This window comes from Pezoporus occidentalis, unplaced genomic scaffold (assembly GCF_034315485.1).
Source record: "Pezoporus occidentalis ecotype Australia unplaced genomic scaffold, CSIRO_AGI_Poc_V1 ctg37, whole genome shotgun sequence".
In the NCBI taxonomy this organism is placed as follows: Eukaryota; Metazoa; Chordata; class Aves; order Psittaciformes; family Psittacidae; genus Pezoporus; species Pezoporus occidentalis.
In genome coordinates, this window is record NW_026915691.1 from 1,567,994 (window position 1) to 1,593,431 (window position 25,438).

The 25,438-nt window shown below is 56.0% G+C and overlaps 1 protein-coding gene and 2 long non-coding RNA genes across 8 annotated transcripts; 1 reads left to right on the top strand and 2 right to left on the bottom strand.

The window, feature by feature from the left end:
• Nucleotides 1-5,126: 5,126 nt before the first annotated feature.
• On the bottom strand, nt 5,127-7,675 carry LOC134170318 (uncharacterized). The gene is made up of 3 exons (XR_009967231.1): nt 7,078-7,675; nt 6,788-6,973; nt 5,127-5,853 (listed from the first exon to the last, which is right to left on the bottom strand). It is a non-coding gene; the product is annotated as an uncharacterized LOC134170318 (long non-coding RNA).
• A 3,875-nt stretch (nt 7,676-11,550) lies between these two features.
• LOC134170086 (uncharacterized) lies at nt 11,551-13,309 on the bottom strand. The gene is made up of 2 exons (XR_009967121.1): nt 13,031-13,309; nt 11,551-11,769 (listed from the first exon to the last, which is right to left on the bottom strand). It is a non-coding gene; the product is annotated as an uncharacterized LOC134170086 (long non-coding RNA).
• Nucleotides 13,310-14,397: 1,088 nt separating this feature from the next.
• Nucleotides 14,398-21,370, top strand: LHX5 (LIM homeobox 5). Of its 6 annotated transcripts, XM_062631149.1 has the most exons (7): nt 14,398-14,847; nt 16,425-16,648; nt 17,064-17,249; nt 17,749-18,026; nt 19,251-19,416; nt 20,919-21,096; nt 21,174-21,370. In XM_062631149.1, exons 1-7 carry the CDS (start codon nt 14,675-14,677, stop codon nt 21,223-21,225), a joined length of 1,257 nt encoding a protein of 418 aa, XP_062487133.1. In that variant the 5' UTR covers nt 14,398-14,674; the 3' UTR covers nt 21,226-21,370. The 6 variants fall into 6 exon arrangements, with proteins under 6 accessions (XP_062487133.1, XP_062487131.1, XP_062487129.1 ...); XM_062631147.1 differs by having other exon boundaries at nt 14,400-14,847; nt 17,064-17,253; nt 17,768-18,026; nt 20,919-21,370; XM_062631145.1 differs by having other exon boundaries at nt 14,401-14,847; nt 20,919-21,370.
• The last annotated feature ends 4,068 nt before the right edge of the window (nt 21,371-25,438 follow it).

Sequence of the window (25,438 nt, forward strand, 5' to 3'; positions counted from 1 at the left end):
ATAATAAATATTTGAGCTCAGGAAGGTTAACGGATGGATAGCCCTGGAGACTGGGACTCTCGAGGTAGGAAGGCAGCAGTTCCCTTCCTCATATCGGTGTCTCCAGCAGCGATCCAGGGAATCGGCCTCCAAAGAAGAAGTCAGGAGTGCTTTTTGGCAGGAAAAGAGCTGGTGCAGAAACTTGTTGCCTGGCATATTTGTTCACACTTCAAATAAGGGCTTTTGGCTTGGCGACTGAATAGAGTGGATGTTCCCAAGCATCACAAGGCAAAGCTATGGAGAGAAAAGAGCCTCATCCATCCCAGCACAAGCTCTCGTTGAACAAGCCAGGTTTGGTCAGCAAAGGGTCCCCAGATTCAAAGCTGTTCAGGTATCTAATTCCTACTGCAGCTAGGCCTAGATTCATGTGGACTGAGGAGCTCAGTGATGGAGAGTGGTCTAGAAACAGAGGCAGTGGATGGATCCAACAGAGACATCTCCATTAGCCCTGAGTCTCCCGGTCTGGCCTTGTCCTGCAGGCACTGGGTCTAACTTAAAGGGCTTTTGGTGTCTGTCTCTCTGCACCCACACGACGCCTCTAGGTGTCTGCAGATGCTGAGCATGGCAAAGGCTGGGCTATTGGGAGAGCCGGGTGAAAAGCCTTGGGCCTTGCCCATCACCTCCGGATTGTGAGAGTACCACAACAGGGACAACAGTGCTTGGGAAGAAAGTCACAAAGCTTTGGCATTCAGTCAGGCTCCACCAGAGAGCCCCAGCTCACCGCAGAGCAGAGAAGCAGTCTAGAAGGGATGTGGAGCATCTCCTAATCCAGCCTCCCCCTCCACAGCAAGACAGGAGCTGTAGTGCTGCTTTTCTGTGTGGCCCAAGGCTGGTGGACACCAGCACTGTGGGACTCCAGAACACCCAGGACACATCCCTTCTCCTGGTAGCTGGTGATGGGATAGGTGAAGGAGGCATGCTCTGCTCCCATGATGTGTTACTACAGGTTAAGGGTGCAGGAGGAAGGTCTCAACAGTGCAGCCAACCCGGGGCAGAGACGCAGTCCCCTTCCTGCCTTACGGAGCTCTCCAGGATCTGTAGGGGCTGATGGGGCAGAGGTGCTGCATCCCCCTGTCTGATGCCTGGTGCTCCCATCCTGACCAGTGCTGCAGGAAACTGGGATAAGCAAGAAGCACTGGGCTTGCACTGTTCTGGGAGGACACTCAGGGATACAGGGCAACTGGCAGGAGACACGGGAAGGGCAGTCTGGAGAAGCACTGCTTGATGGAGAGGGATGCTCAGCAAAGGGCCGGGTAGCACAAACCAAGGGGTGACCACTGCAGGTCGCTGGGACCCTCGGGAGGAAGCAGCCATAAGGCCACAGGGCTGGGGACCACTGATGGCCAGCATCTTGGATGCCGGGGGGCTGCAGCGCTCCTCACCAGCCCCATGCCCACCTCCATGTGCACACACAGATATCCGCAACCATCTCCTCCGTACCCCAATTTGGGGGGGGGGAGAAGGATGTACAGCCCCCAACCGCTGTCCAGGGGTGTGTGCCTGGGTGCTATAAGAGGCTTGAGCCCCCCATCCCCATCTTCTCCTTTCACTTGGCTCACCCTTGCGTGACAGCAGAGCCCCCCCTCCTTCCCTGGCAATCCTTGGGGGATATCAAGGGCAAGGAAGAGAAGGGTTACCTGGAGGAAAGGGTTGCTAAGCAACAACCCCCCCGGACCCCCCCTCATCAAGCACCGCAAACCCAAAACTCGTTCCAGGCCTGCAACCAGATTAGCATATTAATGAGGCTGTAATTTCCCTGGAATTGTCTGCACGTCTATGCCCGCTCACAGCGCACTGGCCCAGGAGTTTGCTATGCAAATAAACTGGTTTTACAGGCTGTGGCTTAATTAACTCATCAAGTTCATCTCCCTAACAAAAAAGGCAGACTAACTGCGGATTAATGGACCTGTGTTTGCTCTTCTCTCTCTCTCTCCCTCTCAGCAGCTCCCCAAGGCAATGCTTCCCTGTGGACCCTTCCATCCCCGGCCGCAGCACTGGGTAGATCCTCCATCCTCGCAAGGAGATAAATCCTGGGAAAAGAGATGGGGGGGGGGGGGGGGGGGGGGGGGGGGGGGAGGATCTTAACTCTGCTTCCAGCAGAGTCGGGGAGGTTTCCTCATCGACTTCAAGGGGAATAAGATGGATCAGGCCTCAGGGATGGTAATTACGCCTTCAGTCGAAGCTGGCAGGTGACCACTTAAGAGAAGGAGGTGGCACATCGTGGCACTGTCTCTTTAAAATGGTTGTCTCTGTGCAGATCAGGGGTCGGGGAGTTTGGGGAGCGGGATTAAGGCACCGTTTCTAGGTGAGCTCTGGCAGTCCTGCTCCATCGCTGACAGTGTGGGGTCAGAGCAGGCGAGAAGGATGCTCTCCCTCCTGGGTTAATTAGAAAGGCCCCTCTTGCCTGCATCCCATGCTTGGTGACATCCTGTCTGGTGAAAATGACCCCCAAAAAAGTAAGTATAAGGATTTACAGAGCCATGCTGTAAGAAAAGAGGAAATTCACACAGCCCATACTCTGTGTTCAACAGCAAATCCCTGCACCGGAGCTTCCTTTGAACATCAGCATCACTAAGACTTTATTTCCCTTTCCCTTCCCTGCTTTTCCTGTTCCCCCTTTCCTTCCCTGGGAAAAGGGGAGCAGTTTTCTGTGGTTTTCTATGTGCTACCCAAACAGCAGCTATTTGGGTTCACATGTACCCAGGTTGCTCACACATCCGTGGGGGTTTGGAGGCATGTGGAGCTGGGCTGAGAGCCCCGAGGCTGCGTGTGAAGTGACTCCAAGTGGAGATGAAATGTCTGAGCATATCTTTTCCCTTTTATTTCTTCCTGCATTGTCAGTTAATTGGAGCTTGACCTCCAGGAAGGTTTTCCACAGCTGGGAAGGTGGCCTAGGATACTGAATTCCGAGCTTAGGAATGGTGGGAATGGTTTCTTCGGCATTCATAGGACGAATTGTGCTGGCCCCATGCACAGAGCCCCGAGCAGCAGAGAGCCCAGCCAGCCAAACAAGCAAGGGGAAACTGAGGAACGGAGCTGCTGAAAGGGACTCAAGGTGGCCCCATGGCCACACAGCTTGGGCCCTTGGCTTCCAACCCAACAAGCCACAGCTTCCAGCTGCTCCATGCACTCAACTCCACAGCATCTCCTCAGGACCCTTCAGTAGAGATCCACGTCTCCCTTGGAACAAAGTTTAGGATCCGTCAGATGAAACCCATCCCTCTTCCAGCTTACAGCCACCTCGGGATGGACTTCAGCTGAAGCTTTCTTGCTAAAGTTGGTTCAGACTGGACAAAGTCCTTGAAAAGAATCCGGCTGCACTCAGAAGCTTTTCTGCACTCACAAGGAAATGGACTGCCTGACCTGAAAGGTCTTTTCCATCTCTAATTTCTGTGGTTGTGCCATTCATCCCTCGTCTTTGAAAGTGTTTCCTACATGAAACATCCAGTAGAAGGGGAAAAAATGATACTAAATAATCTCTTTTCATTTCCTCTCATCATTGTCAGAGATTATGAGAGGTGAGGGATATTTCTGCTGTGACATTAGCCAAGCAATGGAACAGAAAAGGCAAACCAGGATTCAGCTTAGCAGCCAAGAAAGAAGCTATTCATGCAAGGTGGGATAGGAGGAGACCTGCTTGGAGACATCCTTTTGAGGAATGCAATTGTTCCCTGGTTTCTCAGATCTTGACAAAATACTGAGCTGAAGGAAAACCGAACATCCTGTAAGAGCAAAGGAGGAAGGAACCAAGGAAAGGACCTCACTCACAATGCTGTTACCAGGAGAGACAAGGAGCCACCAGAGGAAGGCCTGCACAAAGGGATGCTCTTTGGGATCACTGGAGCCAGCTGTGTATTTAGTATTCCTAACATCCTTCAAGGAATTTCTCTCCTATGAGCTTGTCCAGTTTCCATTGAGCTCTTGCAGCAAAGAGTTCCAAGGATAACTCATTGCAAGAAGTATAGATTCTCTTATATCGTACCTCTACTACCTTCACCTGAGCATATGAAAAGGGGTTGGTTTCATGTTGGTCTTCTAGTAGCTGTTTCATGTAGGAAATGCTATCAAAAGCATCATGTAATCTCAGCAAGGAGATAAAAAACTCCTGAGGTCAGCCAAGACATTCCCTTGGGAATGGTGAGTCTTTCCATCTTGAAGCATGGGCAGGAACTGGGAGTTACTCCAAACAAGGGCATAGGAGAGGTCCACTGGCTTGTCCCACCTCAGCTCCCCATCCCAGCCTCAATCCCACTCCTCGAGTCCATACAGCTACATGGAAGCTGTCCCATCCCTGCAGACTCTGTGTCCACTGCTGTATCCCTCCACTCCCCATATCTAAAGCCCCCGTGGTGAGGTTGTCTCTTCTCCCTTGCCTACCTGGTGACTTCAGCTCATAGCATTGCATCAGCCCAAGGTAGCTTATGAGGGATGAACTGAGGATCATCAAATTACACCTTTTTCCCTGTCAAATAATGCCTTGCAGCTGTTAATTCTTCCTATCCCACATGCTCAGCAGCAAACACAGGGTCATGTTGCTGGAAAAAAAAAGAAGGCCCTTTCAGCTAGTTTCTGCTTTAAAAGTTGAGCATGGAGCTGGATGAATGGTCCCATCAGGAGGTTTCCAGAAAGGCTGAGGAACCAACACTGAGGGCATGCTTGTGCAGACAGCCCAGCGCCGCGCATGCAACCACTCATCTGATGGCATCAGGATGGTAAGGCAACGGGGGACAGAGCTGCTCTCCCTAAAATGAAGGGGAAATGGGGGAACACCACTGGAACAAACCCCTGTAGGAAGGCAGGCTCAGATTTCATTGGTGGTGTGGCGATCAGAGGTGGTTTGAATGATAACTGCCCATCTCCATCAATGAGGAGGTGTTGATGTGAAAGGGTTTTGTGACCATAACACAGGACTTTCAGCTCTTTTTGTTTCATTGATTTAATGGATTTTCATTCTCTTCTGTCATTTTCTGGGAGCAAGAGAAACAATTTAACCCCAAACCCATCTCCAGCATCGCTCCTTTGCTGCAAAATGCATTTATACAGTTTGGCACTTTTTGAAACAGACTAAATGTTTTTCATCACAAAGGATGACCCCACATTTGAACACTTCCCAGCTCCCGTTTCTCTCCATAAGAAGGACCAATCCTTTAACAGCCAACATTCCAGGACACTGGAACGTTTCTTTTCTCCTATGTAGCCACTACTTCAACAAAAGGGGGAAAACATCATTCTGGTACAGAGGAAGGGAGGGAAGATGGGACCTGAGAGGACCAAGTGGTGGGAAGTTGGATCTACACAAGCTGAGCCTTGAAATTAAAGATTTCCTTTTTATGATTAATGAGGAGAGGGATAAAAGGAGGGAACAGATTTAAAAGGGGGAGACATCAACTTCTCCATCGCTGAGTCGGTGCCTTTCACAGGGGAAGCTGCTGCTTATCCACGAGTGATGGGGCTGGATGCAGAAATAACCAGGCTCGTGCTCCACGGGAGGTCAGACTCCATGATCACCAGGGTCCCTTCTGGCCCTAAAATCTATGAATCTATTGACGCTCTGAGGCTTAAAAAGCAGCAGCTGCTCCTATGCAGCACCTAGTTCTCATAAGCATTTGGAATAATGGATCCATATTGTGCCAATGCATACTAATGTTAATATACATTTGCAGCATACAATGTGATGGCTTTGGAGACACCCGGGTGTCAGATTGAATCAGTGTCAGTGACACACCGTAGCAGGACTTCGCGGCAGGTCCCTGTTGGCTTCTCTGGTGGGAAGCTTTCGCTTCTTTGAAATGATTGTGTTTATCCCTTATGTTTCTGGAGAGGGAAAGAAGAGGAAGGAAGAAAGGAATCGTAGCAGGCTCACCATAGGACTGGTGCCTGCAGGTTGCAGCCTGGTTTTCACCGGGTTAGAGGTGTGGATGTGAGGGAAAACAAAGAACAATTCTGCATGAGGAGTGACCGAACAGTTCAGAGGTGCAGCCTTCTGCTCTCTCTGTTCATCTCTTCTCATGCACCAGTGCAAAGAAACGAAGAGCCAGGCCCAGGGGCTGCTCCCAGCTCTGTCCAGGGAAGTTGCACAAAGCATTTGCGAGCCAAAGACCTGAAGCTGCCGCTGCCCCATTTAATCCCCACCCTGGCTTTCAAATGCAGAATCGGGCTGAGAGAAAACGGCCTCTTTAATTGCTGCCCTGGGATGGGATTGAGGGGGGCACAGGAGGGACACGCTGCTCCCTCTGCACCCACAGCCATGCATGTGAGCACACATGGGTGTGCAAGTGGGTAGAAGCACTCCAGGCTGCTTGAGCAGGACGTGGGGTGCCAGGGGAAGGTTTGCACCCCAGGCATGGTTTGGGGAGAGGGGGATCTGTGTGCATACACGTGCAGTACCTTCACACTTCCATATACACATGCAGACACCTTGTCTTTTCATAATAACCAAGCCCACAACAGCCTTGCCTGAATTCCCTGCCAAATTCACTGACATGAGCCCACATAGGAAGCTGGCCAAAACACGGAATCACAGACTCACAGAACGGTTTGGGTTGGAAGGGAGCTTAAAGCTCATCCAGCTCCAACCCCTGCCACAGGAAGGGCACCTTCCACTAGAGCAGCTTGCTCCAAGCCCTGTCCAGCCTGGCCTTGAGCAGTGCCCAGTCAGCCCCAGTGCTGGGGACAAAGGGGCTCTGTCACCACCCAGGTACTGCAAGGGTTAAAAGCATCCCCACACAGAGGATGCCCCAGGACTCACCTGCAGCAAGGCCTGGGTGGATGGAGGTCTCCTTGGGGGTGCCGCTGCCCTGAGGAGCATCTTCAAGGCTGGATCCCACATGGTGGCTGAGGTGAGAAGCCCTTCCAAGGTTGGCCCTTGCTCAGCTGTGAGAAGTGGCTTCCAATGTCAAAGCTAAACCTATGCTCCCCCATGATGGTTTTTGCCCTGCTCCAAAAGCAACAACGACAACAGCAAAAGCATTTAAAGGATAATGGAAAGAAACCAAGAACCCACAGGGACCCCGCTCCCCTTTAAGCCCTCAACCTTACTTCACAGTCCTACACAGCATCCTGCTGCCAAGTCTTCTCTCTTTGCACCTTGGGAAGTCCAAGGTACCCAGGTACTGATAGGAGATCCCTTGACCAGAACAGGTGGGGCTGCTTTTGTGGTCCTGATTGTGGTTAAGATTAGAGCAGGTTGTGCATTTCTAGTGAGGACTTGACAACAAAAGCAAGTGGGGATGGAGGAGAAGGAGAGACAGGAGAAAGGAAGCAGCATGGCTTTGTGCCCGGGTGACGGTAACAGTCCAGGAGCCTCACTGCACATTGGGCAGCTGATGAGGTTAGGGAGGTCCCAGGCACAGTCTCCCCTTTCCCTGAGGCAATGGAGAAGTTTCAACACCCCTGCCCAGCATGAGGTGCCCCTGGCTTCTCGCCTAGGTTGTGAAATGGGCATTGGAGCCCACTCAGCCCCACTCACGGCCCTAAGGCCACCCCAGGAAGGGCTCTCTCCTCCTGCCTAAATAAAGAGGAAAACCTCATCTCCTGGTGGAAAAAGATGGGGCTGAGGGACAGTGTCAGCTCCCACAGAGCCTGGGTACATGAGAGAAGGCAGAGCTGCCGAGATGGGTGTTGTGAGGGCTGGTTTTGTGTGCCTGTGTGTGCATGTAACCTGCCCAAGGGTTGTGCTTGAGAGCCGGGGAGGCAGAGGAAAAGAAGGTTCAGGTGTGTGCAGGGAAGCGTGTGCATGAGTGGGGTACATGCACATACATGGACACACATGAAGGGACAGTGCGGGTCGGAGGGTGCGCTCAGGGAAGGGGCGTGAGTGTGTGCAGGAGAGGACGAGGCAGACAAAGAGCCGCACAGGCGGGCAGGGGCAGACCCCGGCCCTCCCCGCGGTGTCGGGGCTGGGGGTAGGCAGGTGAGCCCTGCCCGAGGCTCCAGGCAGGGGGGCCATGGGGGTGTTTGTGCAGGAGGGACGCGTCCGAGCATCGCCTCCCGTGAGCTCGGGCTTTGCCACTTCGTTTCCTCGCCGCCTGGGTCCCCCCCCCTCGTGCACGGCTCGGGGCGGGCGCGCACTCGGGGTCTCGGTTCTAATCGCAGCCGCTGTAAGAGGGAAAACCCCTCGGAGCCCCCGCCGGTGCCGACCCGTGGCAGAGCCGCTGTCCCCGTCGGGGTTGAGCAGGTCACGTCTGTCCGGCACCGGGGCGGGGGGGATCCGGTGAGCCTCTGCTTGAGGTAACGCCTTGCTCGTGAAATTCCGGTCTCGCTGGCAAAGACCTCCTGCGGGAGGGGAGAAACGGGGAAGGAGAGAAAAGCAGAGAGAAACCGAGAGATCGGGGCTGGATGTGTGTGAAATGAGAGGGGAAAACGAAAAACAGAGCGGGGAGGGGCGGGAGAGAAAGAGAGGGAGACAGAGAGAGGAAAACGGGATAGGGGGAGAGAAAGAAAAAGGAGGAGGGAGGGGAGAGAGAAAGAGAACGAGAGAAGGGGAGAGATTTGAGAGACAAAAAAGAAAAGGAGAAAAAAATAAAAGGAGGGAAACAGGGGAAAAAAAAAGAAACTGAAAAAAAACCTAAAAATAAATTAAAAATAAAACCAGAATAAAAAACAAATGAGAAAAACGGTTAAAAGAAAAAAAATCCCCAGAACAAACGGGAAAACAGAAAAAGGAAAAGGGTTTTAGAAAAGTAAAAAAAAAAAAAAGGAAAAAAGGAGATAAAAGAAAAAAAAAATTAAAATAAGGAAAATAGGAAAATAACAGGAGAAAAGCAGAGCGGGGAAGAGCGAGCGAGGGGGAAGGAAGGCGGCACAGAAGGAGGGGAAGGCGGAGGGCAGCCGTGCCCGGTGCCCGCGGGGCCAGGCGGGAGCGGATGGGCCCGCACGGTTCAGGACCCTGGAGAGCTCCGCGGCGCCGGACTCTGGGGCCCGGGGGGGACCGGAGGGGCCAGGGGCTGGCACGAAGGGAGCCGCGCTTCCAGGGCCTGGCAGGGAGCAGGGGGGAACGGGGTGGGTCGGGGCCGCTGTCCCGGCAGGGTTCCTCCATGCCGGGGCTGAGCCCAGCGGGACCCGTCCCGGAGCGGGGCTCCGAGCCCACCCGGGATGAGGGAGCGGGACAGCGGCGGCCCTGCTCCGGCAAACCAGCCCCCCCCGCCCGGGAGCTGCTCCCGCAGCCCCTCCTGTCCCCATTGGGAAGCGTGGCTCTGGGGCGCTCTCAGCCCATCCCTGTCTGTGTCCCCTCCGAGTCACCCCCGGTGCCCGTTAACTGGAAGGCAGGAGCGCTGTAACCCGGCCCCCTCATCCCGCCCGCAGGTGCGGGCCCTCTGCTCCCCCCTCCCCATTTCCCACTATAAATCCAAGGGACAGGATCCGGGGGGCACAGCCCGGCAGGGACACCCAGAGACCCGCCAGGTTTGGGGGTCCCCGGGACACCCAGAGACCCGCCAGGCTTGGGGGTCCCCGGGGATAAACCCCCGACAGAGCTCGCTTCAGCCCCGACGGGAGCACCTGGAAGAGCTCCCTTTCCCTTTGCAGCTTCAGACCTAACCCCCCCTTCCCCATTCCCGTCCCTTTCCCCCCCCCCAATCAGAGGGTTTCGTCCCCGCCAGCGCGGACTCCCCACGCACCGGCTCGCTCCGTCCCGCCGCTGCTATGCGGAGCTCCGCGGTTGCCGCCGGCTTTTCTCATGCAGATTCCCTCTTTCACACCTCCCAAACAAAAGCAAACGGGGGCATCGCCTCGCCGTGTCAACACACACGCTCATTAGCGGCAAGGCGGCGGGGGGAGCGGGTGGGAACGACTCGAGCAGCCCCTCCGGGGGGGCGGGCGCTTCGGAGGGAGGCTGGAGCGGGCCGGGGATCACCCGGGGAAATTTGGAGCGAGTCCTTCAGCGCATCCCGTCCCAACACCCCCATCTCCAGTCAATAAGTTCCGAAGCTTTGGGTTTGGCTGCCTCCGGTTCGTTTGTCGCAAACACAACGATGCTCACAGCCAGGCTTCGCCCACCCGCGCTTGGGCACCGCGGCGAGCGGCAACCACAGGGCCCTCGGGCCGGGATGGGATGGGTTGCATGGGGCTAAGTCAGCCTTGGGGCAAGGAGAACGGAGCTCGGGATGGGGCTGGAGCTCGGAGGGGCGGGGGGGCAATTAACGCTTCGCCAATTACCGCCGTCCAAGGGAGAAGAGGAACTGATTGAAACGGCTGTGAGGAACCGCAGGGAAAGTCCGGCCGGGAGCAGGGCGAGGGCAGAGCTGGGGGTTTACTCGGTCTGGTCTGTGGGATTCTTTCCCCCCGTATTTCGGGTCTGGTTTTCCCCTTTCTGCTGCTTCTCTCGGGGCTTCACCCCGCCGCCGGCACCAGCAGCACCTTCCGTTTGGTGCCGTTTCTTCCCCCGAAGCCCCGCGCTGGGGCTCGGAGGGCAGGAAACTGCGAATTCGTTTAAAACAATAAAAGCGGGATAAATAAACCCAGCGTTCCCCTTGCTCTTCGTTTGCGTTTGAGGTTGGGGGGTGGTGTGGGTTTGTCGCTTTCTTTTTCACCCACCCGCCTTTACAGAAACACCCACGGCTAGCAAAGAGCTGCCGCGGGGCACCCCCACTCCCCAGCACCCGGTATGGGGGGGGACGCTCCAGAACCCCTCCATCGGGGCCTTGTATTGTGAGAGATGGAGGGGAGAAGGTGCGGGGAGGGGGGGGCCCGCGTGGGGCTCCGCGCATTGTTTGCCGCGGGTGAACCCGCACACACATTTACACGCACCTCGCCCCCCCTCTTTTTCCCCCCAATAATACGGAAATTTCCATGTCCCAGCTGCCTTCCCCTTTTAACCTTGGTATTAATTTAGGACGGATCTTTTTAAACGCCCCTATAATGCATGCAGGCGCTGCTGGGGGTTTATCTCTTTTTCTCCTTTTTCTCTCTCTCTTTTTTTTTTTTTTTTTTTTTTTTTTTGTACCGTGGGTTATATTTACACCCAAAACAAAATAATTACACTTTTGTTGGCGAGAGAAAGCTGGTGATTAGGCTGCGGCTCTTTGCAGCGAACCCTTTCTCAGTGGTACACCAGGACAATTTTTCACGGCTGGGTGAAATCAGACGCGGGAGGTAATGAATCCTGTGAGCTATTTAAATTTACAATTTGTAACGCAGTCACTCAGAAACGCCTATGGCCCGGCGAGGAGATGCTTGCTGGGTTTGTTTAATGTTAAAACCTGCACCGTCCCCCCTCTCCTACCAAGGGGAAGGAGGGGGACGCGGGAAGAAGAAGCCTCTTCCTTCCCCAAACGCGCTCCCGTCCGCAGCAGCCCCGCGGAGGAGCGCGGAGCGGTGCGGAACCTCCGCTTCCCACCGCGCCCAGCCTCGGCTTCCGCGGGCCGGGCAAAGCTGCGGAGCTCGGCCCTGCTCCGCGCTGCTCCGCGTTTCCTCCGCGCTTCCCGGCCTACAACCAAAAAGAGTTGGAAATATCAACCCGAGTCGCCGGCGGAGCATCCTAGCAGATAGATAATTAATTACAAAGCACAGGGGGAATATGCAAACCGCGTATTACAAATTCTACAGGGCTTAACTGATTGGAAACAGATTATTATCTTGTTTGTCTTTTGTCTGTTTCACTTATCCCTCTGCCGTCTGCTGGGCTGTAACTTGATACACTTTATTCTTGAAAAGGGGCTTTTCTCTTTTTTTTTTAATACATAAATTCCATCAACATCTCGCATAAGCGACGCTGCTTCTCTGTGCGTTACCCTGTTAAAACACAATAGGTTTATTAGTTACATATAGGCGGATATGATGAGGCTGGTATCATGGAGAACGTGGCTGATGGGCTCGGGGCGGGGGGGTGGAGGGAGGTATTTGGGGCTTTGGGGCTTTTTCCCCTCCTCGGCTTTATTTATCCTTCTTCTTCCAAACAAAAAAGGGCGCTGAGAGAGGCAGCGGGGATCGGGGACCCCCGATATCCTCTCCCCCGTCCTGCATCACAGGGGACAGCAGTGGGGGCGGCCCGGCTGTCGGTACCGATGGGGAAGGCACCAGCCGGTAGCAAGGGCCATGAGGGTGTGCGCGGGGACAAGAGACGCATCCGCACATGGCCCATACCGTTATCCACAAGGAGCCCGTTACGGCGTGGCCCCGCATGCTGCTCCCGGCCCCGCCGTCGGGGCTGCGGCTCTCCGCGGATATGAAAGACCCGCGGCGGCTGCGAGCGGGGCCGACCCGGCCCCGGTGCTGCTGGACCCCGTAGGAGCCTTCCCCGAAAGCCGGGGTCCGCAGCGGGCAGGGCCCCGCTCCGAGGCCCCAGAATCCCCCCAACAGTTGCCCCGCAAACTTGGGCAGAGCCGCGGCTTGAGCGCGGCAGCGATCGGCGGCCGATCCGGTCCCTCTGCCTCCCTTCGCCGTTCCTGCCCGTTTCTTCCCCTTTTAATGCGCTCGCCTCCTGTTGTATTTCTTCCCTTCTCTCTTCCCTTTCTTTTCTTTTTCCTCCTGCCTTTGTTTCCTTTCGTTTCCTTTCCCTCCTCTTCCTCGCTCGCTCGCTCTGGCGCTTTTCCTTCGCTCTTTGATGTTTCGTTTCCTTTCTTTCCCGTTCTCGCCGTCATTTCCTCCTATTTATTTTCCGCGTTCATTTTTCCTCTTCCTTAATTTTTTCTTAATTTCCGCCTTCTTTCTTACTTTCTTCATTTCCATTTATTTATTCGTTCTTTCATTTATCTCTTTTTTCTTACCTTCTTTTTCTTATCGTTCCTTCGTTTTCAGTCCGTTTTTCCTTCCGTCCCTCCTTCTTTCCTTCCTTTTTTTTTCGTTTTCGTTCATTTATTTTTATTCACTCTCTCCTTTACTTTTCCTTTCTCATTTTATTTTATTTTTAAATCAATGTTTTTGGACACGTTTTCTCTCTTTCCTTCGCTATTTTTCTCTCCTTATTTCCCTTTCCTTTCTCTATTTCTTACCCCCACCCTCTTCTCTCTGCATTTTCATATTTCGATTCTCGCTCTTTCCACACACCCCCCACCCGAGGGCACACACAAAACCTCCACCACTTCCCCTCCGATCTCCTCGCATCTCGGCGGGTGGATTTTCTTCTTTCTCCTCTTTTTTTTTCTTCTTTTTGGCGCTACCGGACACGTTTCCGCGGGGGGGAAACAACACAAACAATTAGAGATTTAGGCATTTCGGCAGAGGAACGGACGGGAATGGGGACGGGAGAGCCGGCCTTCACCTGCCCCGCCGCTTTCCTCCTCCTCCTCTTCCCCACGACCCCCAGGGCAACCCCATTTCCTCCCCGAACCGCGGGGAAACAGAGGGAGAAGCTGCCGCGCTACCCCTCACACCGGCCGCGCTGGTCAGGGAGAACCCCCATAACCCCCTTCCGTAGCACCCCCCCCCAGAACCGCTGTACCGGCTCCAGTCCTTCCATCCGTCCCCTCCAGCACCACCGCTCCGCCGCACCTGGAATTAAGGAGAAACAACGGTGTCGGAGGCGCTGCCCCCCCCCCCCGGGGGTCCCCAGCGACTTACGCGGAGTGCGGAAAGCCCATGGGACAAAGACTGAAAGGGGCGGTTGTTGGGTGGGGGGGGGGGGTGCGCATACCTCCGCGCAGCGCGCAGCCAGGGCAACTTTTCATCCTGCCACGCTGCGCGGGGTGACACCCCCCACTCCAAAATCCACCCTCCGCCCCGTTTTCCTCGCTTTTTGCTCTTCCAAAACCAACCTAAAATGAAATCAAAGTAAAAGACTAAATCAAGTCCCAAACCTGGCGCTGCTCTGCCCCGGGACCCCCTAAAATCCGCTTTTAAAGGAAAACAAGCAAAGGAAAAGGTTTTCTTTTGGGGGGAAGCGTGGTTCGCGGGGGGCCCCCCCGGCCCAGCCAGGTGCGTACTCACTTGCCGGCCCAGGTACAACCACCCTCAACAATAGAGGCGCGTTGTTTTTTTCCCCTCTGTGCCAAGCACAAGGCTGGAGCCAATTTAGATATGCTATAAATTAAGAGGTTGCCATGGTGACCGCGCTCCCATTGGCCGCGGCCGGGACGACGCGGCCCCCGACGTCACCGAATCTGAATAAGGATGCGCGAATTACTAAGGCGGGGGACAAAGCTGGCGATGGGGACAGCATGAGAGTGGCGGCGGCGGAGCTCAGCGAGGCACCGGGGCTGCCGGCTGCAGGGGGGGGGTTCATGCACCCCTCCCGCCGCGCCCGCTGCCGCAGAGCCCGCCACCAGCGCGGCCGCCGCTCCGCCGGCTCCCGGGACGCTCCGGAAGGACCGAGGGGGGCGGTTGGGTTGGGGGGTTTATTCTAATTATTATTATTATTATTATCATTATTATTATTATTATTTCTCGGGGGCGATTTGGAAATTCCCCCCCCCCTTTTTTTTTTTTATTTTATTTTTAGGGGGGGCGCATCCTTTTTCCCCTCCCGCCGCCGATGCTCCGGAGAGAAGAAGGGGAAGAACTTGACAGCCGCCTCGCTGCCCTCCCCTAAATCTTTTCGTTATCCCCTCTTCTATTTCTCTGTGATTTGACCATTATTCGATTTTTTTCCCCTGCATTTTTGAGTCGTCGCCGTGTGCCGGCGAGGGGTTTTTGGGCTTTTTTTTTTTTTTTCCCTTCCTTTTTCCTTCTCGTTTGCGCGTCTCCACCCCCGGCGGAGGTTATGATGGTGCATTGTGCGGGCTGCGAGAGGCCGATTTTGGACCGGTTCCTGCTGAACGTCTTGGACAGGGCATGGCACATCAAATGCGTCCAGTGCTGCGAGTGCAAGTGCAACCTCACCGAGAAATGCTTCTCCAGGGAAGGCAAACTCTACTGCAAAAATGACTTTTTCAGGTGAGCATCCCCCTCCCCTTCCATTGCACCTCGCCGAAGGGTGCGGAGGTTCTCACCGTCCGCGGCCTCACGGAGCTTTGCGGGGGGCTCCCCGCATCTCCGCCCATCGCTTTGCACTGGGGACCCGCACCGAGTCCGCTTCGGAGGGGGAAGCGCAGGGGGGGGCTGCGCTTCGGACGCTGCTGCAGCCGGAGGTGGGGGCACCCCCCCCATGTCTCCCCATGACCTTGCCTCCACCAGCACCGGGCCCCTCTCCGCCGGTATCGTTCCTCAGCCCGTTCCCGGGACACCAGGCCCCGGTGAAGCCGGTGGCCAAAACCTTCCCCCCCCACTTTTACCGGTCCTTAAACGCCCCTAATGACTGCGATAAGGTTCCCCTGAGGAAATTAGGGGCCGGGGTGGGAAGGGGGGGGCAATGACTTATGACTCCTAATGCTCCCACTACATCAACGTCACGGGGAGCAGCAGCGAGGGAGGCAAGAAGTTGTGCCACGACCCGAGGGGAAAAAGGGGGGCACCCTGCATGGGCCCCCTCTTCCCATAGGGCCTGGCAGCAGCCGGGGACCCGCTAGCGGCGGCCCCGCGCCAGGGTTTGGGGGGATTTATTGTTTGGTTTGGGGTTGTGTTGGCTTATTTTATTTTCATTTTTATTTTGCCTTTTTTTTTTTTGCTTGTTTTGGGGGTTTTGTTTTTTTTTTTTATTATTATTATTATTTGGGGGGGTGTTTTGTTTTTATTTGTTTGCTTTTGTTGGGATTATTTTGGTTGGTTGTTGTTGGCTTTGGGTTTTGTTTGATTTTGGGGGTTTGGTTTTTGGGGGGGTTGTTTTGGGATTTTTTTTGGCTGTTGGTTTTGGGGTGGTTTTTTTGTGGGGGTCTTTTTGTCAGTTATTTTGCTGGGTTTTGGATTATTTTTTTTCCTCGCGGAACCGTTCCCAGCCCGTTCGAATTCCCTGGAATTGAGTTTAATTTTTTAAAGAAGCATCTCCTGGGGAGTAAAAAATGAAACAAAGCAAAAAAATCCCAAACCAAGCCAACAAACCCGGCTCTGCCTCCAGCCAAGAGAAGGAAAACCGGAGCTTTCCAAAGCGCCATTCCCGACCAAGGAGAATTCCCCCCCTGGAGAACGGGACAGCGCGGGGCCCGGGGGGCACTTCGGGGAGCAGAGCTGCTTACACCGCCTCCCGTTGTTGTTCTGTCCTGGGGGCTCAGTGTCCCCCGACCCCACCGCTCCCTTTCCCCGTCGCTCCGGCCGCCACCATTCCCGTTTCTTCGCCGGGATTTCCAGGCCGACACCTGAAACCTCCCGTTCCCTTCCCGGAGTCACCGGTTGGAGCGAAACCCGCACCCGCCCCCCGCTTTGCGGGCTGAATGCTCCCTCCTCATCCTCCCCCCCCCAAAAAGGGACAGCAGGGAGGGGGGGGGGAGTGGGTGGGATTCTCCCGTTCCCCCAAATCTCCCAGCGGGAGATGCTGCAGGCTCGGACTCCCGCGGTGGGATTTGGAGCAGGGGGGCTCGCTACAGAGGCCCCATCGCCGCCGGGGCTCCCAGCTCTTCGCTTTTCTTCCCCCTCCGCAGGAGGTTTGGTACCAAATGCGCCGGCTGCTCCCAGGGCATCTCCCCCAGCGACCTCGTCCGGAAAGCGCGGAATAAAGTGTTTCACCTGAACTGTTTCACCTGCATGGTCTGCAACAAGCAGCTCTCCACGGGCGAGGAGCTCTACATCATCGACGAGAACAAGTTTGTTTGCAAAGAGGATTACTTGAACTCCCCCAGTCTGAAGGAAGGAAGCCTCAACTCAGGTACGAGCGGCCCTGCCCTCCGCACCGCCCGACCCCCGGAGCTTTAGGGTTTTTTTTGGGGGGGGGTGTGGGGGGTAAGGGGCTGCACCCCGCAGCCAGCCCGACCGTCATCGTTAATCCGCGGGGAGAGGGAGGGATGTGGGGTGAAAGCCTTCAATCGGGGTGGAAGCGATCGCACCCCCCGAGGGATGCGGACGCGCATGGGGCAAGGGGCGGCCGAGGTGCAGCCCCGCAGCATCGCTCCCAGGGGCAGCATCCCCCCCCCCCCCCACCGGACGGTGAGGAGCCAGGACCCCACACCCCGTCCACCCCGGCCTAGCCCGGTGCCCCTCCTTCAAACCCGGGAGCATCCCCCTGCGAGTGTGCCCGGTCCCCCCGCGCCGCGGGCCTGATCCTTCGCCTCCTTTCAACCCAGAGGCAAAGCTCCCATTTGACTTCCTTGGAAGCTGTCTCTGCGTCAGGACAGCAGGATCAGGCCCACTCCCGCTGTCCCAGCCATGCCGGGCGCCTGTGCTCACCCCCTTCCGTGGGCTCTCTCTCCGTCCAGCACCCGGGGCCGGATCCTGCCACGTCAGTCAGTGGGGCCGCTGCTGTGAGCGAGGCGAGTAGAGCATGGCCTTGGGGGGGTGCTGGCATCAGGGGCCCCGGGAGGAGGGGTGGCTGCGTGGGGGGGGTGAGCCAGGCTCAAGGCAGCGACTGGGGCCCCCACCTCCCCAAGCCCCGACAGGGACCGGCCGCATTTTTCCCTGCGGCGCTTCCCGGTGTGCAAGGCGCAGGCGGGGGGAAAAGGGGAGCTCGGGGGCCTGAGGGGGGCTTGGGGGATCCCCCCGTCCCCAGCTGCCCCCGGACGGCACAACGTGGTGCACAGGGCCCGGTCGGGCAGAGTTTACCTGGAGCTCTGTGTAATGCTGGGGGGCTGATGCTTTCGGGGTACCAGGGGGGCAGAGGTGATCTGCACCTCTTGCTGCTCTCCAGCACCCCCAAACGCCTCTCCTGGAAAGCAGCCGGGCTGGGGAGGGCAGAGGAGAAGGGGGGTTGATGTCTCCCCTAAGTTATCCGCACCCCCCCCCCCCCCCTTCCTTTCTGGGTCTCCTTTACAGTGTCCTCATGTACAGACAGGAGTTTGTCCCCGGATCTCCAGGACCCCATGCAGGACGACACGAAGGAGACGGACAACTCGACCTCCTCGGACAAGGAGACCACCAACAACGAGAACGAGGAGCAGAACTCGGGCACCAAGCGGAGGGGGCCCCGCACCACCATTAAAGCCAAGCAGCTGGAGACCCTCAAAGCTGCCTTCGCCGCCACCCCCAAACCCACCCGCCACATCCGAGAGCAGCTGGCCCAGGAGACCGGCCTCAACATGAGAGTCATCCAGGTAGGGCAGCCCCAGCCCATGGTCCCATGGTGTGATGTGGCATCATTCCCATCATAGAACAACATCAGCACTTCATGGGGCCATTTCCTCCCATGGCAGGGGAAAAACCCGCATAGGAAGGGAAGGAAAAGAGGTGCTGTAGGAGCTCTGATAGCTCAAGGCTGTCACGGTCTCCCCTAGGTGCTGGGAAGGGGCTGGGACACTGAGGCTGATCCCATGAGCTCTGGAAATGGGGTCAGGCAAATCCCATCCATCCCCTGACAGCGTCACACCTCTGCTCCAGTGGGATAGCGGGGATCCCCCATTCTGTGCTATAATGCACCGATCCCATGGGGAGCGATGAAAATCAATCCCAAAACATAAGCCGGTCTGAGGCCTTACCGTCAGGACTCTCCAGCGTGCCCAGGAGATGGATGTTCCAGCCTTGGGAAAGCAAGGAGAAGCCATTGCTCTCTGCAGGCAGCCCGGCACTTCCTTACTGCACTGCCCCCGTGAAGAAAATCCCCGCGGAAATATAGGGATTAATGGGCTTTAATAAAGGCACTAATAGGGGAGGACTCTCCGGCTTTGCCCTTAGCGGAGCTGCCATTCCGGGCTCCCAGCAGAGGGAAGCAGGAGAAGGGCCCTGGAGGAGCGCAGTGCGCTCGTTCCCTTGAGCTGCCCCATCCCGGGGGATACAGAGGGGAAAGGAGCCATAATCCAGACACCGCAATACCAAGACAACACGGTGGCCTGGGCCGTGGATGAGACGATGCCCCGTGGAGAGTCGGCTGCATCTTCCCCTTCCCTGTTACCTTCATCCCCACCGGTCAGCTTTTCCTCCCGCTGCAGCAGGTCTCATCTTCCTGCAACCTGCTTTTTGCTGCCACCCAGAACTCCTCCCCGCCTTTTCCTACCCTCTTTTCCTCCCTTTTTCTTCCTACCCATAGAAGAAAATTCTCCCTCTTGTATTTTCTGACTGCCTTCTCCCTTGTAGACACAAATCGGCTGAGGATGCATGCAGGGGGACGCAGCCTGGTTGTTTGGGGGGGGGGATGTGTGTACCCCCATCCATGTTTTGGGATTTACTAGCAGCAGGAGGTGTGGGTTGTCATTAAAACATGGGAAAACCCATGTGGGTGCAAGATTCCCATCCCCTTCTCCAGCCATCCCTAACCAAACACGGGGAGGGGGTGTCCCCGGTACCCCCATTCCCTTTGGATCCTGACGCTGGCCCTGCCGCAGGTCTGGTTCCAGAACCGTCGGTCCAAGGAGCGCCGGATGAAGCAGCTGAGCGCGCTGGGCGCCCGCCGGCATGCCTTCTTCCGCAGCCCGCGCAGGATGCGGCCCCTCGGCGGCCGCCTCGACGAGTCCGAGATGCTCGGCTCGACGCCCTACACGTACTACGGAGGTGAGGGACCCCTGCCCCGTGTCCCCACCCGCTCCTTCCCTCCCTCTTTCCCATTGTTCCTCCCATATCCCCCTTTCCCGAGCCGCCGCAGCATCCCGGCTCTCCCCGTGCTCACGTCCATGCACACGCTCCCCGCCGTATGCACACACACGTCCACGCAGGCTCGCACCCACGCCCATCCCCCGGGCCTTGCGGCGGCCCCTCTCCCCGAACAAAGCCCCAGCTGCGGGGCTTTTGTGCCCCTTTCAGGCCGCATTTGTTCCAATTACCTCCCGGGCCCGCAGCATATGGAAGGTCACTGCCGCCGGGCCGCCCCCCCGCCGCCGCCCCGACGGGACTGGATGGGCGCAGCGGGGCGGCCCCACCGCCTCCCCTCTCCCCCCGCTCCATGCAGAGCCCCCCCGAAGCCCATTTTCAAAGCCTCCCCTCCTAAGAGGGGCTTTCCACGCACCCCTTGCTGCCCCCAGTGAGTTTCTAGATCCCTTCTAAGCTGCTAAATATATATATATGTATATTTCCCCATTTATATATATTTTACCCCATTTTATTTATATAGATTTTTCCACATCGTATATATTTTTCCCCATTCCCTTGTATGTTTGGTTTTTTTTTCCCTATTCCATTTAGATATTTTTCCCCCAATTCCCTTTATACATGTAATCCTCGGATCCTTTATATATATATCTTTTCCCCATTCCCTTATACGTTTTTTTACCATTCCCTTTAAATACTTATTTTGCCCATTCCCTTTATACATACCTCTTTCTTTTTCTCTCATATGTTTTTCCCCATTCCTTTACACATGCTTTTTCCCCATTCCCTTTATACATCTTCTCCCTGTTCCTTTATACATACATGGGTTTTGCCATTCTCCTTATACATATCTTTTCCCTCTTCCCTTATATACATATATAAATGTTTTCCCCACTCCTACAATCCTAAAATCAACTAGGTTGGAAAAGACCTTTAAAATCATCAAGTCCAACCATTACCCCAGGACTGCCAAGTACATTAAACCGTATCACTGAGGACCATGTCCCCTTATACATATCTTTTCCCCATTCCCTTATATATATGTTTTTCCTCATTCCCTTTATACATCCATTCACCCATTCCCATATATATCTTTTCCCCCTTCCCTTTATGTACATATGTATTATTTAATGCATTAACCAAGCATTAAATTGAGCCCATCCTCCCCCTGAGCTGCCCCAGCCCCAGCTCCTTGCCCTCCTGTATCCCCTTCCTCCCTCCAGGACAGGCAGGGAGAGGACGGTGAGCGCTGCAGCCCTGAGGACCGGCTTATTTCTCCCTTAGGTTGAGCTCCGATTTGCAGTGGGGTCTTTGAGCCCCACTCCCCAGGAGCCAGCAGAATATTTCGGCATGGGTGGCAATGCGGGTCCAGATTTGTGCCCAGAGGGGAGGACAGGGTTGGGAATGGGGCACAGCGGAGGTTTCATCCCTGAGGGACCAGCTCCATCCTTCTCCCTCCCGCCCCACAGATTACCAAGGTGACTACTACGGACCGGGAGGCAACTATGACTTTTTCCCCCACGGGCCGCCCTCCCAAGCCCAGTCCCCGGCCGACTCCAGCTACCTTCAGAACTCAGGACCCGGCTCCACACCCCTGGGACCCTTGGAGCCCCCCTTAAGCGGACACCACTCCTCAGAAAACCAAAGGTACACGGATATGATCTCGCATCCCGACACCCCCAGCCCCGAGCCGGGGATGACCGGCTCGCTGCACCCCATCCCAGGGGAGGTCTTCAGCGGGGGGCCCAGCCCACCCTTCTCCATGTCCAGCAATAGCGGCTACAGCGGGGCCCTCTCGCACCCCAACCCGGAGCTCAGCGAGGCAGCGGTGTGGTAGGCCTGGTGTGGGCACGTGTGTGTGTGGGGAGGGGGAAAACACCCCCGTGTTCCCCCACCCCACGCGTGTCCCCCCTCCACCCCACGGATAAAGACCCCCGTCCGATGCCAAAACGCATCCCTGCGTCCCCTCCAATCACTGCAGATCCCTCCCTCCATATGGGACCTTGGGGCCACCCCACTACCTCCCCCTCCCGGCACCTTCCCCCCCCAGCACTGGGGGGGGGGATAAGGAATGGTGCCCAGCCCTGAAGACCCCCGTTGGCAGCGGGACCCCCGCCTCTCGGACCAAAGCTGAACTTGCCTGGACACACAGGTCCCACCGCCCCGGCGGCTCCTGGGGGGCTCTTGGCAGGGCTCCCCCCTGCTCATTAGCATCCTTTTTAATTATCCCCGACCACATCGCAGCAGGGGGGAAACGGGGAAGAGCAGGAATAACACCCCCCAGCCCCTTCCCTGCCCTGGTTTTCCGTTGTTCGCCTTTTATCCCCAAGGACAAGGCGGGTTTGGACCCGGTCTTTGGTTCAGAGGGGGTGTGGAAGGGGGTGCCCAGGGCTGCCCCAGTGACTGGCTGAGATTGAGCTCCCACACGGTGGCAAAGACAGAAAGAGGCAACCCCCCCACGCACACACTAACCAGGGAAATAACCCAGGACAAACCCAAGCACCACCAGAGCAGAAATCAAACCCTGAGCCTCACCACCGAGCTCCACCCCAGCGGCTCTGCCGAGTTACGGATGTATCATAGTTTTTGCTTCTAGTTTCTTTATTTTGTATAAAGGAGAAACAAATAAAGTATGGTTTTGTGTTTACTGATTATTTATTGTACTTTTAGTCACGGGAGGCTCCCAGGGTTTTCTATTCCGCAGGCTGGGGGGAGGGGGGGGGGATATAGAGTGGGAATGACAAAATAAAGAGGAAGGAGAATGGAAAAGGAAAGGGGAAAAGTTGTTTGCTGAAAGCGCCGTGGGTTTCCTGTCCCCGCTGCCTCTTGCGGAGGCTGTTAGTGTGAATGGCTCTTGTTGTTCGATGTGAATAAAGAACCTTTTAGTTACCTACTGCTCGGTCACCTGGTCCCTTTCGTTTCGTTTTGTGATCACTCCAGAGAAAGGCAAAGCCACGGGAGGTGCTGGTTGGGTTCCCCCATTGCAGCCCCCAGCACTAATGTGGGGTCGGGGGGAGCCGCTACCAGCGCTCCCCTGCATAGGATGGGTACCATGGGCACCTCAGTGCTGCTGTATCACCCACCTGGTACTCCAGAACCCCCACATCCCCCCAGCTCTCCATCACTTGGGGGGGGGGCACATTCCCCAGAGCAGAGAACCTGGGACATGATTCCTTTCTTCTGGGGAAGGGATCATATGGACACCCCAAAATCCCCCCCCCCAAGCAGTCCAGAGGCACCCTCAGCCACGCTGATCACCATGGGATGCTGCATCCCTACAGGAATACTGGGACACACACCACGGGGGTGGGATGTCCATGAACCCCATCTGCACCATGCAGGTACCAAGGGGAGGCAGGAGAGGGGTCCATCCCCACCAGCATCCAAGTCCATCCCCATCTCTCTTGCTTTTCCCTCTCTTGTTTTCCAAGATCCCAAACCAAATAAAGCCCACAACCGGCTGCAGCTCTGAGCTAATATTTAAAGCGCACAATCGTGGCAGAGCTTAGAGCTTCCCCCCCTCCCTTGGCTTGCAGGAAACCGATAGAACCAGAATGAATTACCTCCTCTGCCTGGCTTACCAGCGTCCCTCTCTCCTGACCTGAATTTCAAGTCCTGGCTGGGTTGCAGCACGGAGCGCTGATGATTTATGGAAAGCCAACCACTGCTCTGCATATTCCCCTCTGCTCAGCCAAGTGGTGGAATTTATCCTTCCTATGCCATTACCAGCATTAATAACGGGGTGGCAAACGAGCCGGGCTGAGCCCTGAGGAATCCCTCAGCCTGAGACCATCACAGCAGCTCAGCACACAAAGCACCTTTCCCTCTTTTATCAGGTGGGGAAACTGAGGCAGGATTGAAGCTAGGCCCTCCCTCGTGCTCCACCCCTGCCAGGTTGGGGTTATCAGGGCTTGTTATAAGGATGGGGCGTTGCATTGTTAAATAGCTCCCTCCCAGCATCGTTCTGAGGGTTATAAATGCAAGCACAAGGTCATTCAGTGGGTGAACACGCTGCCTATTATGATGATCATTGCTATTACTATAGCCAAGGCATACACTGGAGGGCTGTCAGCAGGCTGCTGGGCATCCCATCCCTGCAGGAGGGATTTGGGATGCTCCAAGCTGCCTCCTCCCATGCAGGCGGCTGGGGCTCAGCACCCATCCGAGCAGGGACCCGCTGGCACTGAGGGGTGTTTCTGGTTGGGACCCGCAGCTCAGAGCTGGTTGCAGGAGCGAGGCCTTGCCCTGCTTCTCTTGCCACCGGCTACTGCTGCCACCCCATCCCTGCAAGCACCCACCTGCGGCTTGGTGTCATGGAAAGGGCTGGATCCAGGACACAGAGCAGGGAGCAGATGGGTTCAGCCCCTGAGCCGCAGCCAGGGCTGGGTCCCCATCACAGCCAGGGTCCCCGCTGCAGCTGGGGTCAGGGTCCAGTATCACAGCCAAAATGGGGGCCCCACCACAGCCATGTCACAGCCAAGGCAGGGATCCCCCCCCCAGCAACATCATAGCCAAGATGGGGATGCCAAGTGTGGCCACGCCACCCTCAGTGGGGTGTCCCCCACGTAACCTGCACCCCCATGTCCCTGCCTTGGCCTAATCTTCCTCAGCTGGCGCCCAAAGACCAAATGCTCCCTCAAGGCAAGAAAGGGGGCAAAGCTCCCCGTTGGGGTCACCCCAACCCCAGTGTCAATAACCCCCCATGGGACCATGCTGGGGACACACCAGTGTGAGCTCCCGGCTCCCCCCAGGCCCAGCAGAGCATCCTTAGTCCTGGGGATGAATTCCTTTCCCACTTCCAGCCTTTGGACAAGCATCATTGCTATTTTATATTGTATTCTGACTTTTCCCCCTTTTGGGGGGAGAAAAAGGAAGGGGAAGGTCTGCAGAAAGTGGAAAATAACCAGGTTTTGGACCCGGGATAAAAAGTAGCTGGAGTAGGTTGGGCTGACTCCTTACAATTAATAGTGTGTCTTGCAATAGGATTCTCCAGCCCTTGGTGCTCCTTGGAACACCTTTTTCCATAAGAGATTGCTCACGATGGAGTGGCAGAGGTTTGATTGATGGGGATTTGGCCTCCAAGAGGCAACTGGGGAGCAGGCCTGGACACTGGGAGAGATGGGGGGAGGCAGGGAGGGTGCTGCTGGGGGGGGCTGGCCAAGAGAAAGAGCTTCATGGGGCTGCCGGTGACACAGGGGCTGAGCCCCCTCTGCTCCAAGGGGAGAAGGGGGGCACCAGCAAGACCTTAGAGCAGCTCCAGTGCCTAAAGGGGCTCCAGGAAACCTGGAGAGGGGCTTGGGACAAGGGCCTGTAGGGACAGGCCAAGGGGAATGGCTTTAACCTGCCAGAGGGGAGACTGAGCTGAGCTCTGAGGCAGAAGCTCTTCCCTGGGAGGGTGCTGAGGCGCTGGCACAGGGTGCCCAGAGAAGCTGTGGCTGCCCCATCCCTGGCAGTGTTCAAAGCCAGGTTGGACACAGGGGCTTGGAGCAAGCTGCTCCAGTGGAAGGTGTCCCTGCCTGTGGCAGGGGTTGGAGCTGGATGAGCTTTAAGGTCCCTTCCATGATCACCCAGGAATGGAAAGAAGGACAGGGGAGAAATGCACTGAGGGACACAACACCCAACAGGAGGTGCATTAGCAACAAGCTAAAAGGAAATGCAGCACTAGTGCAGGAAAGCCTAGAGGAAAAGAGGGGTTAGGAAAAAGAGTGCTATGGGAAGAAAGGGGGATCTTGTGGCTCCAGGATGGGGTCTACACACACCACACCCCCCCCCATCAGTGCACCTCAGAGCCCATGGGTGTTAAACACAGCCAGGGAGCTCCACCAATAAATCACTGCAACCAGCAGGTCCATGTGTGTTATTCTCTTCTGACCACAGACAGAGCGGAAGGAATGGGAGAAGACTGTAATAATTAATAATCATTAGAATAATAATGCATAAAGGCAGTCACAAAGTAATTAGTCAGAGAAGGAGTGCTTGCTAATTGGGG